The sequence below is a fragment of the Rhyacophila brunnea genome, unplaced genomic scaffold (genome assembly GCF_057557595.1).
Source record: "Rhyacophila brunnea isolate RB1 unplaced genomic scaffold, BYU_Rbru_1.0 scaffold_12, whole genome shotgun sequence".
Taxonomy (NCBI): Eukaryota; Metazoa; Arthropoda; class Insecta; order Trichoptera; family Rhyacophilidae; genus Rhyacophila; species Rhyacophila brunnea.
The window spans coordinates 30,940,994-30,957,048 of NW_028232774.1; the positions used below are offsets into that span (position 1 = coordinate 30,940,994).

The window sequence follows — 16,055 nt, forward strand, 5'->3', positions numbered from 1 at the left end:
TATCTAAAAATGGTATTTTACTTGCGGCCCGCCGCTCATTTTGAATTCTTGAATTTGGCCCTCCATCCAAAAAGTTTGCCCGCCCCTGTGTTAATACAAACCTGTACTCTGTGGAGGCCCATATGATCCTATTAGGATCGGACATGGTTGGAAAAAAAAACTAAGTAACTGCGGAGGATGGGTGACAGAAAGTCAATGTGGATAAAGTTGTGGATATGAATCCTGGGCAAATTCACATGTTATTTTTTAATGTGTGTTGGGCTCCAGAGCAAGGACCTAATAGGTTAGGTAAATGGTCAATAATCATTTTTGGTAGGACCAATGGGACAACCAAAGATGTTGAATCTTCTGGATGGAACCTTCTGTGGTTTCATTGTGTGCTGAAGGCAATCTCAGCTTAATGTAAGTGGCATTTTTGTATGGAAAAAAGATAATACTGTGAGTTACTATGATAATTAGTGGTCCAGCGAGATTATTTTTTTTGCCATCTCTTTCATTTATGTTTGGGCTCCATCTCTATACAAGAAGGTATTCTTCAATATCTGTGGGTACAATGATAGGTTAGATCGATTCTTGCACAGTCAAATAAAAAGTGTAGGTACTCCATATTAAATAATCAATTTGAAATCATCAGATATGTTTTATTATAAACACTAAAAAAATACTCTTCATTCACATTGTGAGCAGAACTTTATGGCACATTATTTTGTCGTTACTATTACATATTATTTAATTTTGATCACACACAGTTCCCGCAATCGCCGACTTCACGGAGGTCCTGAAAAATATTATATACATATTAAGTCTTAGATGAATATCACTAATAATATGAGCCGTCTAATTTCAAAAAGCGATAAGTCCACATTTGGTCAAAATCGAGAAAAAAATACGCACATATTCTTTGTATAATTTTACACAATATGTATTGATCTATAAATTCCAAAACGCGACATAACCCTTCGAAAAAAAATATTTTAAGTATCGATTTATTTCAAAAAGCGCCAAGTCCGTGTTTCATATTATTTGAAGCTTGGTTGATTTCGCGCTTGTTTAAGTCAACCAATAAGGGAACGTTCAATATTGAAAAGGGCGTCTCCCATGCTGTAGCATCTGGTAAAACTCATGACAGTGCCACGGAAATATGTGCCTGCGGAGTAAATGAAAAAGTGAAGTACAAATAGCGCTACGTCCAATTTTATTTTGCCTATATTTATTGCATTTAAGAGTTTATCGGCCGAAACAAATTGCCATTTGGTTCTAATTTTGACATAGAATACAACGGAAAAAATAATCTTATGTTAAAACAAATAATTGAAGCTTGAAACATAAAAACGTTGTTTCCCGAAAATATTGAATTGTGGACTTGTCGCTTTTTGTAATTAGACTCCTCATATGTACATTAGAATGATAACATTGCAAATGATTATATTATAAACAATAATTGTTTAATATTTACCTTGACTTATGAAACATTTTAATGACAAGAATTAATTGCGATATACTGTTTGCCATTATTGAAAGAATTTTAAAACACCTGAAATATCGACCAAGACTAGATAGTATTTGAGACAACAAAACAGCTGTCAAATTATTAAATGAAGTTAAATAGACTTTTATTATTTTTACGTTTATCCGAATTGTCTTCGACTACGATAGTAGCTTTAATTGTAAAGCTCTCGCACAGAATGCGAAAGATGTGAGTTCAAATCACACGCAGTCCAAGATTTTTTCATGCATATTAAGTATATTATTGAGGCTGTTGTACTATGTATATTCAATGAAGAATGTTACAACCTTTGTGTATAATTTTGTAATGGTGTCTCCATGAGTGCAATGAAAAAATTCAAACTTCATTGGTTTTGGATCACTTACCTGTATATTCTAAAATTGACAGCATTGGTATCTAATTGGCCATACAAAAACACAGGCAGTTTATTTGACATTATCCAAACGTCGTCATCAACTATTTTCATATCTGGAAAAACAACAAAATACATCAATATTAACCAGTGGCGAAGGGTGGAGATAGGCTGTTAAGATCCGCCATAAATAATGCACACTAAACTTTGTCAGTCATACATATTTGTTTTCATTGAAATAAGACTACAATTTACATATGGTGTTAGTTAGTTTTTAAAATTCAATTAAACCCTGCGAAACCAAGCCATAATAGATAATTGTCAAAAAATACTCATCTATCTATAAAATATCTAAAATTATGCAATTAAATCATTCATAACTTTGAATATTTTATAGATAGAATAATATTTTTTAACTATTATAGTTTGGTTAGGCAGTTTAGTGAATTTAAAAAAATGAACCAATAATATGTATGTGTAATATATATTCTTAATCCAATGAAAACAAACAAGCATGAATGAAAAACTGTGCACAATTTTGTCGTATCGCCCAAAATATATCAAAACTAATATGGTTTGGTTAGGAAGGGTTTAATTGATTTTTAAAAACTAACCAATACCTACTATCTGTAAATAATTGAAGTCTTAGTTCAATAAAAACAAATATGTACGTATGACTAACAAAGTTTAATGTCCACTATTTATAGCGGATCTTAACAGCCCACCTCGACCCTTCGCCACTATTATTAACAATGATTTTTACTGTAGTCATGGTTTTGATTACTTTCAATCATCCAGTATTCATCCGTACAATATTTAGAGAATTTGACGCCGCAATGTCTTCCACACTAACTAGCAGAAAGGAATCCTCTCTTCCATCATTCCTCAGTACTTCCAATAAAATTAAGACAACCCATTTAAACTACCTCCATTTCTTCTGGATATACCAAAGAACAGAATAATAAGAGAAGTGGGTTGCCTCATGGGTGACAGTGTAAAAAGATATAATTCTTGAGTGTGGGTAAAATTGTTATAAACTGAAGCATATTATGATGTTAAAGAATATGTTATTTTCAATAGTTATGTCTATCATAATATTATGCGTCACAGTTTATCATATAAATGAAATACACATTCATTTTTTTCCTTGCGTTTTATGGCCTGACTATCATTAAGTAATAAACCGAAACTGGCTTCAAATCATTGATGCACGGCGATTAACTTTCACATTTCTTTCTTATTAACCTGTTCTGTGGTATGTAACTATCCGAAGATAGAAGAGGATTCTCTTATACAGCTGATGTCATCTCCATCGTTTCCAATGCAATTTGGATTTTCATTGTATTATTAAAAACATATAATTAACTTATTGGGTTCATGCCTTGGATCTAAAAAAACATTGATTTAAAAAATAATATATTTATTTGACCCGGCCAATGCCAATTACGAGCCAAACATACTAGCCCCTGCTCCATAGTGGACACGACAGCAATGGTCAAAGTTTTAATTAAATATTGCTAACCTTGGTTGTTTTAAGTTGAACGGTTAATTTAGAAGAAATAATAAAAACCAACATGTTATGTATCAAAAGTAAATTTGTATACCTGATGGATAAATAAAATTTGTAGTGTCTTCGGCAACAATCGCAATGTTATTTCTGTCCATAGGTTTTTTTATATTCCAGCAAGCCAGAGCGCTCTTAGATACCTGATTTAGGAACATCACATTTGTTGGGAGATGAATGCCATGAATGTTCGATTGGCCGGTACGACCTCGTTCACCAACCACCTGTTGAAAGGGATAATAAGTATTTATTTCTCATAATTGACTTCAACACAATGTCTAGATATCACATATTCAATTCGTTTTTTACTTTTGTAACAGTTAAGTCAATAATCGTAACGGTTGAGACCTATCTTGTATTCAATAATCTATATTAATCTACTGACCTTAAAGTCATCACCATGGTACGCCCTCGTTGCCAATGTTTTATTCCTTAACACATGAGAGCTGACTGATCTCTCCCTGACACTGGCCATGGCGTGGAAGTATACTGTTCGGAACCCATCATACTGAGTTGGTCCTAAGGCTACACTGAAAACTCCGTCATTCCATTGGTATTTGTGACCTGCAGATTACAATTAACTCAGTATTCATTAACTTGAAATAGAGCGATTTATTTTTCAATATTATGCAAGCATATGTCAAAGTTTACCGGCAACATCGAAATCACCATCTTCTGGATCCAAAAAGAAGTAGTTATGGTAGACTCTCCAGGAATCATTGTCTTTTAGACTATAGACAACGAGTCCATAGTTTACTAGATCAACGAGATAAGCATACGCTGAACCGCAATCGTCAGTTGAGACATCCACAGTTATACTAATAAAACCTGGAACAGAATTATCATAATAGAATTATTAACTGGCTTTTCTCGAGTTTAACTATCCTTTAAAAGTATAGTGTTACTAATATAATGTTGGAAGTCTACAAAAATCAAGAATGCTACAGGTTTCAAATTGACAAAAGCGCTGCATGCTGCTGATTGCCGATAAGGATTGAGCCAAGCCGTGGAAGCAGTCAGACAGCCAAATCATCCGGGTCACGACTTACAGTCATGAGATCTCGACGAAGAAGAAGTATGCAAAAACTTATGGTAGCAATGTAGGGCGAAAACCTCTCATTGTGCCCTCAAGCGTAAGCTATTTAAGCAATAAGTGCTTTCAGTACTCACATATGTATGTGAAACGTGGCTTGGAGAGCTGCATGTTGGGCATGATGTGCAAAGGTCGAAAAAGGATCAAATAAATTAGGGACCGAATGGAAGTATATGAAAACTCTTAAATGAAGATGGGCCGGATCAGAGCTCATAGATAGAATGGAGGATGGACAAATTCTATAATCTAGTGGTACCCAAGCGACATAAGATAACCGAAAGGCCGCCATGAATTGACAGAATATTACGGTTTAGCGGCATTACGTGACAGTGAAAGACAAGCAACCATGAATAGTATAGAGAGCTTGAGGAGGCATTCATCCAGCACAAACTGATAAAGATTTTGATTTTTTTATCTCTATGAAGCAATCAATTCCCAATGTGCGCTCCCTTAAAAGCTTGTGTGTGCATGAACAAGCGTACAGTTTAGAACACCCTGCCAGCTATAAATAATTTATGATATGTATTATCTTATCCTTCTGTTTATACAATTATGTTTTCTTCATATATTTTATAATAATATGTTCATGTTTTTTTGTTACTTTTTAGTAAAGTTGAGTATTTTAATATTTTAAAATGGAAACTTACTAGTTTCTAATTTTTTTCAATTGTATCAAAACCAAAAAATATGCACCATTTTAATATATTATTATGTATTGATGGGATTCCAATTTCATTAGAAATAGTTTACCTGTAGGCTCTAAGTTTATCATATCATCAGCCTTTAGTTCGTATCTCTTGAAGAGACTATCTGTCTTCAAGTCATAGATCACAATTGCTGGAGGTTGGATAATTCTTGACTTGCTACCTGTAAGAAAAAAAAAGATTATAATATAACTACATAATATGAACATTAGCCATAATCAGCTGCAGCGAAGTAGTACATATTTTGGTCCTCCTGCAAAACTTGTAGACGGCAGGAAGTGTTTCAAGTGAAGTATAATAGAAAACAGATTTCTATAATGTTCTGATTGTGTCTGCTTCAATAATCAAATAATTAGCTGCAACCTTGGTATTTTATGGGCAAAATTGTATAAGTATAGCTTATATTATATTGTATACATAGTTATATAATATGAATGTCTAAACTAGAGCACTGTCACCTCCGAAAGGGGGGGGGGGGGTAGGATGATGCGCTGGACCCCCCCTGATGATGTATGGTCATGTCACGGTGATATCGTCTGTTGGCTTCATCTTTCGGGGACATGCTTATGTTGATTGACAACGCGAAAGTACAGGCGAAAACAGGGCGTTTATTTGTTCGGAATACAGTTACAGGAAAAGTACAGCGTAGGTAGGAAATATTTAACAAAAATATTTAAAAAAATAAAAAATGGCGGTGATGTCGGCGAGCGCGGCGCCGCGCCGACATCACCGCCATTTTCAAAATTTTTCAAAACTAAGCTTTTTTTTTACAAATTTTAACTTATATAACTTATATAACTTTTCAACATTTTCAAAACTATTTTTTTTTTTACAAATTTAATGACAATCTCGAAATTCATGAGAATTTGTTTTTCGAGATTCGAGAATCATCTTTTCTGAAATTTTGGCCCTTTTGACAATTAAAAAAATTCACCGCCATCTTGGTATTTTATGAGCTTCCAGATACAAAATTTTACATTAAATTAGTATTTAGTAGATACCATAAAGTACATATTGTATTAACTGAAAATTAATAATTAATGCCAGCGTTAGTAATAGAAAAATGTATTTTTGGCATCCGTCATATTTTATCTGTCATCAATGACATATTAAATGGACAACTCACTTCATACCCGGCGCGCACGAGAAATTGTGCATGAAAGTCATTTACAGATGTATAGGTAGATGTCACGTGACCATATGACGTATCCGTTTCCATTATGCGATACAAGCTTCGAGGATTTATAGTAATATAACCTTTATTGTAATGGCGTATTAGTGTCCATGACTCATTGCGTTAGAAACAGATTCTCGGTTACTTACGACTTCTCGGAGATTAGACGCAAGTGAGCCCAGCGAATCACAGGCGACTGACTGTCCAATGGTTCCTGTCATTCAATTGCATTGAATAAACATTCATCAATATCTTAAAATGGCATTTTATAAATAATAAATTATACTAACACATGAAAAGTGATATCCCATCTTTCTTGGAGTGTTTAGTAGATTTTTTTACAATTTTTAACTAGGCACATTGGCATTTTGTAACACAATAATAACGGTGGAGTCGAAACCTGACAGTCAGAAATTTTGTATGGGCAGACCCAGCGGTGTCGCCAGACCGCTTGCAAGCAGAATGTTCATTTGAGCGTAGGATACCGATATTAAAATATGAATTTCGCCATCCGGCAGACCCGACACAAAATGAGTGTCATTTTATTTTCTAGATGCTTCGTCCATATTAATGTCATTGTCTGTCATCGAGTTTTAGTTTAAAAAATTGGAACTGCGCAGAAAACCCGTGTGCAATTACGCTTAAATTTGTTCAATTATAATATAAGATATTCACTTAAATGGTTTATTTCATGATCATAATAATAATTATTACATCATCCTAATATAATCTTACCCGGATTCTCCACTCTGCCTGTATCCACCATCCAGAGTCTATCGCAAGCGTCAACTCGAGGCCTATAAACGTTGACCAAAGGCTTCTCACTGGTCAATGTATTTGCGGCTAGGTTCGGGTAAGGTCTCAGTGGTGGTGACTTGTTGTCAGGTTTCCTGTCCTTGGTAAGGCTGACATAGTTCAGGGTTGATGGTATACCTGAAGATTATATATGATCGGTCATTAACTAATTTAAAGTTAATTATGCATTGCATGAGAAAACTTTGTATTTCATAACTTGCTCAAGATAAGTATTTTTTGAATTGGGACTTACAACACCAAATACAACATGCTGTTCACTTGCAACACAAAATGATATTGAATTCATTTTTACTAGGTATCAAGGTATCATGTTTTAATTTAACTGCCGCTACACACAAGGCAATTTTACAAGATAATATTCATATGCTATGTGTAATGGTGATGTTGTGCGTGGGGTCAGCGCCAGTGGCACACCCAGGAATTAATATAGGGGGGGGGGGCCAAGGAGGATAATGTAAATTAGTCCCATAGGCTCTTTTTCTTCTTCACAGCCTAATTTCTCGTTTATCGGTCTTTTGTCTATTGCACTCGGTGTACCTACACCATGGCCCCCATATCCTGAAACGGGATCTCAGGCTTGGATATTTGGCAGGCCCCCTACCTACCGCTAAGATTAAAGGCAGAGTGAAACACTACATTCATGTTTTTCAAATTGTGTTTTAGTTCAAATTAAGGGTACTTATACAGTGGATTATTGGCGATTTTTAATACATCTCCTTTAATAATGGAGCTGTCGAGTATCGAAACATAATAATCAAAAAATATATTGCACAATTATAAAAGTAATTGAAAATGTTCATGGTCATGAAGTATAATAGCGCTTTTTTTTTACTATTAAAGCTAATTTATGATGTGTGTTTATCTCACTTATCTGGTCAACCCGACACGCCGGGCCCCCCACAGCCCGGGCCCCCAGGCTAGAGCCCTGTCAGCCCTCCCCAGCCATGACCTACTCCACTCTAGAATTCGGGTGGACACCGAGAATTTTTTGACAGTTCCATTAGGGATTGGGTTTCTAAAAAAACCTGACATTAGTGTTTCTAAATTAAAATCTAAGAATTTTTTCTAAAAGGGGTGCTGGAGAATTACAAATCATTTTTTTGCCATGTTTTTATTTGTCTAAGCCCAAAGGTATAGTTTATTGGCTTTCAATTTCAATGTTTAAAATCATTCTGATAAATTTCATGTTTGGGGGGTACCAGGGCCCCTTGCTCCCCCCCCCTCCCCCCCCTGAGTGCGCCACTGGTCAGCGCTTTGTAACCTTTTGTCAAGACCCTAAACATTTTCAAACATTCTACGTGTAATATGAAATATACAGAAATACTAATCTCATAAACCAAAGATAATTTTTTCAAAAAAAAATTACTTATTCATTTTAGAAAAGATATAATCTAGATTCAGTGTTTCTCAACTGGTGGTCAGCGAATTTTTTGCGCCCAAATACTTTTAATTATTATGCTAAAAATTCCAATAACATCTTCCAAAACCCGTACACCTGCAATGTGTTTTTGTTCTTAAAATAGATTCAACTGCGATCAGACGTTAGTTAGCGTTAGTGGTCCGCAAAACGTTTCTCTTATTTGCAGTGGTCCGCAGGTGTAAAAAGGTTGAGTCTAGAACACATATAATACTATAGATATCTGATCTTTTATCTTCGTCTTTTCTATATATTCTATTTAACACTAGACAGTCGTGTAGTGAAACAGTAGTGCAGTAGTAGAAGCGAAACAATCACATCAACACCCAGCCTATATTGTGGGTGACAGTTCAGTGCCTTACACACTGGATCATGAGGGCCCCAATGAATATGTAAAATAAAAATTTGAGTGGATTCTTAGACCACAAAGCTAACTTATGACTTGATGTATTTTTTAACACTGATTATCTCTTCTTCTTCTTCTTCGATGGCGCTACAGCTCAAGTCAAGCCTTGGTCTCCTCCACCGCCGTCCTCCAGCCGGAACGGTCCTCCGCACGTCTTTTCCAGTTCCTGATTTTTAGCAGCTGGTTGGCATCTTTTGTAATGCTCATCTCTCTTTGTTCAATTTTTATCAGATATCAGACATTAATGAAAATTAAAATGTGCAGGGTGTTGTAGTGCGAATAAATTTAATATTTACCAAGTCTCCTTCGTGGTACAGCAATGAATATCTTGTCACGCCAACGGTCTAATCCCATCGGCAGATTGTTGTATTGAATGAAGTACTCTGCTTCTTCTTCTTCTAATATTGATGTATTTCCAGCTTTAGCAGATGCTGTTTAAAAAATGCATAAGACTAATAAATTAGCTAAAATTAATAAACTATAAGTAAATTACTAATCTTCAATGAGAAGTGTAGCTATATAGCGCCTGTACACGTACATGGATTTACTGGCAGCAATAGTGCGTATTACTATCGTGACAATAACTATTTACATGTAAAAGTGCTGACTGTCTCTCCAATCTCATTCTTCAAGACTAAGCCAGACGCGAAGTTGTCATTTGAAGCGCTTACTTTCAAAAGTGGCTAAGGCAGTTTTATGCAATTTTGAGATAAACTGAAATAACTTAATATATTATTGCAATTTATCTATCTTTTACTATCGTTTTAGCCGATTTTGAAACTAAGGTAGATATTTAGCCGAGTTTTGAAACTAAAACTCAGACAATACTATGGTAGACAAATATATTTATCAAAATATATACCCAACTCAAAATACTCGAAAAACCGCTTTAGCCGCTTTCGAAAGTAAGCGCTTCATCTTATAGTACTATTTGACAGGTAGTGAAAATCGGTAGACCTCAAAATGAGTATAGTTCGTTTTTTTGCTGGCAGGTTCGCCACTATTGTTCTACTGCGCAGGCGCAGATCGAAAAAATCCCTACTGTTGCATGAAAATTCAGAAGCTGCCAAACTTTTTTGATTCATACATGCAAGCTTGCAACTGCAGGATAATACATGTTTACCCATCCATTTTCTTGTTATGGCCGCTATAATACTTACTGTCAACAGTAAATCCATGCACGTGAAAATGGGGTATTACTGAACGATCTTTTTCCTCATTAGCGATACATAATGTTGCCGTTTCTACTAAAATTATAGTACAATAAGTATAGTATAATAAGTATGTTAGATTTTCTGCTATATCCTATAGGTTAGCTAGATAGGCCTATCTAGCTAAGACGGTCAAAATATTTTTTACACGAGACCGAGCGATAATTTTACCAATATCACGAGCCGGAACGGCGCTCCAGTCCATTTCGAGTCCTGTGTAAGAAACAAGAACAAGATATTATAATATCAATACCTGGAGGAGAATATTTGTCATCTTTGGGGAATGACCAATCGTCATTGTCACCACGAACTGGACCGTAGAATCTATTGGCTACCACTGGAAAAAAATATATAAGAATTATTCTGTGTTTGTTTCCTTACATAACTATACACAGTTATATTTTTATGAAAAATAAAGATAAAAAATATTAAAACTATGAATTAGTTAATCTACATGAGAAAAAATAGAAAACTTAATAAACTAAATTTTAATAATAAATTTGACCATAAAATATAATGTAATAATAAGATGTGGTCCTGTGACAAATTCACATTTTATAACATTTTTTTACAATAATTGTAGTTTATCTTTGACTTAAAAAAAAATCTTCTTAATGTTTTCAGATATTTATTAATTAATACAGTTGAAATTATAAATTATCAAAAAAATTCTCAAATTGCAAGCTTAGTATTTTTCCGCTAGGTGCCTCTGTTGGTATAAATATCCCCCTTAAAATGTAAATTATCAAAAAAATGTCTCAAATTGCTGGCTTCGGAATTTTCCGCTAGGTGCCTCTAGTCTAGTAGGTGGAGTATTCGCCTTAAACCTCGTTATATTTCTTTCATTGTAACTCACGACCACATGCTAAACTATGGCCAAATAAATATCATTTAGCCGTCTACATTAATTGATATTAATTTATTATCTTCTTACAAGGGTTTCCGCTAATGTTGTATGTGATCTGGTTCCATGCAAAGACTTCTTCCAGTTTTGCGATACCGACTTCTGCTGCGGCTTCTTGCTTTCGTTCGACATATGACGAACAAGGAGAGAACATGGAGATCAGGAAAGCTAACAATAGCAAACCTCGTTGTTTTAATTTTGCCATTTTTGTCATCTGAAATACAATTTTACAATATTGTTACCTATGATTTACCCAAATAGATACATATTATACAAATAATTATGTACTTAAGTACTTTTTCCATTATTTCCCATATGTACCTAGCTACCACTTCTTATACGTCAATTACATTGAGCTACTTTACGACCTGTTTGTTGGCGAATTTAAAAGCGGGCTATTCAGCTACTGCGATTGTGATGATGACACCCAAAACTTTCCATTCGGTGAGAAGCCAACAAGCTAGCGACTATTTTGACAGAACGTAGTTCGTTTTTTACCGGGAGGTCGCTACTAGAGGTGAGTTGGAAATACTGTCACCAGTTTGTGTACTCAAGTTTCGGATGAAACTACCCATACTAAGTATTTGTGGCCCAATAAACTTATTCCCACTCGCACTCTCCAGTTGGTAGACTTTCAACACTATTGACATTAAATGCGCACGAACGAAATAGCACTTGAATATAGGTATATTTTAATTTATTAGTCTAATGCGTTCGAATGTATGAATAATAACAGGTCGTAAATTTTGTATCGCAGCACAGTGGTGAGATGACGCACAGGCTTAGGCTTGTTATATACCGCTCAAAACATGTTTAAAATTTAAAAAAAATCACTGTTATTGATTTTTGTTAACAATAATATTCTAACCTAACAGAAAACCAACTCATAAATTAAATTTTTTATAATAAATGGGACTTTTCGACAAGCGGAGCTCAGCGTATTTTTGGCGATTATATTGAAGCCGATACACAGTCTGAGTTCCCTGAGCCGATACGTATTTTAAAATTGGTACTAATAATATGGAGTTGGTTTTAGTTTCAGTTGAGTATGAAACTTTTGTCGCATACGCACGCCAAACGATCTATATACTTGTAAGTATTTTGGAACAAGTTTATATACTAAGTATTTTTTATACTGGTAGTAAGTAGTCTTAGTCTTCAAAATCGTCCTGTTTTCCCATCTCTAGTCGCTACTGCGCAGACGCAGTAGGCCCACACGCTGGCGTGTAGCGTGTAAAGTTGACCGGCTTTCAACTTTTCTCGGTAGATTGTTTACAATCTGCTTGTTAGCTTGTTCGATGATGAGACTGGGCGACTTTACAGGCAGATTGTAAATTCGCCAACAAGCAGCTCGTAAAGTAGCTCAATGTCATTGACACCTTAGAGCCGATGCACTTGTTGAGTTAGTTCAAGGGTTGACAATGTTTAGACGCATTAGAACCAAAAAATGAGTAGCTAACCCCACGATTTAGATTTTTCAAAAATAATCTTATTAACCAGTTTCTTTGCCTTTCCTTTATTTCCAAAAAATAAATTGCCACCTGTATGTTTTTTTTTAATATTTAATATTTATTTGAAAATATAGTGGTTTTATTTTAAAATTAAATAAATGCGCGTACGAAACGATCCACAAGCGGTTTGCGACCGGTGATTTCCCAACCCCTGAGTTAGTTGATATTGAAAATATTTCATTAAAATTATATACAATTTATCCCACATCGTTTTCCGTGTATATAAATTATCCGAAATGCACACCTACCTACGCAATGACACAAGTATTCACATCTTTAAGAAAGAAACAGTAGTAAGTACATACCGAGAAGAGTTTATCTGAGACGCAAAAAAATATTCTACAGTAATTTATTGCTTATGTTTATACTATCTTTGACACAGTCCAAATGAATTGGGTTATTTAGGTGAGGGTAGGTTAGGTTAGGTTAAGGAGTTACAGGGCGATTTTCTTTGACGCAAATAACGCAATCGATTCATCAAAAGATTTAAAAGGGGGCGTCGAAACAGTTGACACCAGTCATACAATTATTACTAAATTATACCAATATCTTCAAAAGATGCCTATTTTTCACAAATTGAATATAAGATATTGCTACAGAGTTCCCTGGATATTGCCCAAACCATGGACACTTATTAACACAAACTAAAACAGATAGGTACGTACACAACGTACTTTAAGTTACACAAAAAGTGAACCACTAATAGTATTACATATCACTGATTTTGATTAAAAGAATTTTGATTTCTGGTGTTTATAGTAGTTTTCATCGTGGGGTTATGAAAATCAGTCAAGGCGTCGGGCCTCCACGTAACTAAATACGCCCCCTGCAGGCCTATGTTATAACTGGTGATATAAAGTCACCCGACGACATGACGTAATTGTGACGTAAGTCAATACACGCTCGAGGTAAGCCGCCCAACACACACTGCTCACCATAGATATTATTATGCTGAAACACCTATTTGTGTATGGGGGACAATGAATAACGCCAGTATTTGACTAGCGTTATTTTCTCGAATGCTATTATCACTATGGTAGTACATCACAATGTTGTCGTATGACGTCATGTCGACCGGGCGACTACAACTCGCAAGTTCTAACATAAGGCCCCTGGGTAGTTACTCTATTCACAGTTTTTTGTTATTTTTTATATTAAAATTCATACCTACTATATAGAATAAGTATAGATATACTAAGTATATTTAAGAATGTAGGTACTATTATTTTTCATTGAAAATACACAAAGTTTTGAAGCACCCTCAGAAATATAATATTAGAAAAATTGTAGATTATTTTAGACGGAGTGGAATTCGAAAACACAATATAAGTTTTCCGGGATTCCCCATAACACATACGGAATACATTGGTAGGTATATATTTTAATAACACACAAAAATATCCTTTGAATATTTAAAAAAAAATACAATTTTTGCTCTATTCAGAAATTAATAAGAATAATTACAAGATAAAAAGAACTTTTTATATACTTACAACGTTTTTAAATTTTCTGTTAAATCATATAAACTTAACTTGACTAGCTTAAACGATAAAAAAATGTACTTGATAGAAATAATACTGTCATATTGATTTCCATAGTAACGCACATATATATTAATAATTTAGTTGCTAGGACCCCAAACCCCTAGCAACCAATAAAGGTGTCGAAATAACTTTTCATACAAAACAGAATTAACTGAAAATGAATTCAATTCTACTTAAAGATGGCTAAAGGTGCAAAAAATGCATTGGCATCGTGTTCTGATATATTCTAAAAGTTTCAAATGTGTAGCTAGTCGGGAAGTGAGTTAAAAATCGATTGCAAGATTTGTACCGGACAAACAACCACCGGATAAATAAGAATACGAGCTAAGAAAAACGTTGTAATAATAACTCTAATAATTTTACAAATAACATGTAGCTCTACTGTTGTAATCCACATATGACGTCACACGATATTGGCTAGTTTTTAAACCCCCCCCCCTATCTTAACATAACCTTTTACTCCCCTGTCTATATTACATCACATTTTTGACACACCCCCCCCCCCTAAACATTAAAAACACAAAAAAATGTTTTTTTTTAATATTCATCCTTAAATCCCCAATATTGTGTTTTCAGATCCTGTTATAGGTATGTTTTGTTTACTTTTTGACGTCACATTTTCTCTGACCCACACCCCCTACCCCTAGATTGTGACGTCATATATGGACAGCCCCTATGTTTAAAAAGACACGATAGATACGTAGGTGTTACTTAATAATTAGTATAATATATCCGTCAGTTTATTAGGGTGTGTTAAAGGTTTTATTTAAATTATGTACCTACTTTATTAGAACGGTGGTAGAAGTAATTATTCACAGTTAAAATCTGGTAAATAATGAATATTACATGTAATAATATTATTGTTTATAACATAACAGTAACACTCACCTGTTTAAACAACTAAAAAAATCAACGAGTTAAAACAATATGCAACCTTCTGTGGAGAATGCTGAATTACAACTACAAAAAATATTCAATAGTATGAACGTACCTTTAATAACACAATCATGGTCGAGGATTAATGCAATAAAACAGGCATGTCCAATTTAAAGTAGACTAGTCCATTATAAAAACTAGCAGTGATCTACTACACTCACAATCACATTAATCATTCTTCAAGTTAAACAAACGTATTATGTTTGCCTCAGAACACTGAAGCGTTACAAATTATTGAACAACAACCCTTGTCTTTCATCATCACAAATAAATACTTAATTTTTTCAAGTTATTTTGGGCATTTATTGCACTCATAGTCAAACTATCCTCCTACCAGTGGCAAAGGGTGGAGGTAGGCTGTTAAGATCCGAAATAAATAGTGCACACTAAACATTGTCAGTCATACTTCTTTGATGGCATTGCACTAAGAGTACAAATTGCAGATAGTGTTGGTTAGTTTTTAAAATTTAATTAAACCCTGCGTAAACCAAGCCATAATAGATAATAGTAAAAAAATATTCGTTTATCTATAAAATATATGCCATTCAATCATACATCATTTTAGATATTTTCTAGATAGAAGAATATTTTTTTATCTATTACTAGCTGAAGTACCCGGCTTCGCACAGGGTCGCTTCGTGGATACATTTATCTTAAATATTTAAAAAAATAACAAGTTATTATCTTCTAAATATTAAAATATCTGTGTAATACACTATGGCAATATGAAAGTAATTCTAATAGGAGTAAAGGTCAAACAAAAGTACACTAAATTAAAATCGAATCTAAAATATGCAAACGTTATTAATAGTATTTGTAGAAAAAAAATCAAAATTGGATGGAACAAACAAACAGCAAACTTTGTATTTTGTACAATACTGATTTAGAAACCTTCGCAGGTGTGCGCACAACAACT

At 34.3% G+C, this 16,055-nt stretch overlaps 1 protein-coding gene across 1 annotated transcript; it reads right to left on the reverse strand.

Annotated features, from left to right (window-relative positions):
* Nucleotides 1-457: 457 nt before the first annotated feature.
* On the reverse strand, nucleotides 458-15,167 carry LOC147078056 (L-dopachrome tautomerase yellow-f2-like). Its single transcript, XM_085961169.1, has 11 exons — nucleotides 15,092-15,167; nucleotides 11,179-11,362; nucleotides 10,498-10,581; nucleotides 9,330-9,464; nucleotides 7,130-7,327; nucleotides 5,267-5,383; nucleotides 4,075-4,251; nucleotides 3,809-3,987; nucleotides 3,464-3,647; nucleotides 1,873-1,975; nucleotides 458-778 (listed from the first exon to the last, which is right to left on the reverse strand). The coding sequence occupies exons 2-11, from the start codon at nucleotides 11,360-11,362 to the stop codon at nucleotides 730-732; spliced, it is 1,410 nt and encodes a 469-aa protein (XP_085817295.1). The 5' UTR covers nucleotides 15,092-15,167; the 3' UTR covers nucleotides 458-729.
* Between the last annotated feature and the right edge of the window lie 888 nt (nucleotides 15,168-16,055).

What these genes read in the sequence shown, in the direction of transcription:
- LOC147078056 (XM_085961169.1), bottom strand. Translation starts at nt 11,362, where the DNA reads ATGACAAAAATGGCAAAATTAAAACAACGAGGTTTGCTATTGTTAGCT. An exon ending in TGACAAATATTCTCCTCCAG is followed by an intron (nt 9,465 to 10,497) that starts GTATTGATATTA and finishes TTTTTTAAACAG; the next exon opens with CATCTGCTAAAGCTGGAAAT. An exon ending in AGGCAGAGTGGAGAATCCGG is followed by an intron (nt 5,384 to 7,129) that starts GTAAGATTATAT and finishes TTTTTCTTACAG; the next exon opens with GTAGCAAGTCAAGAATTATC.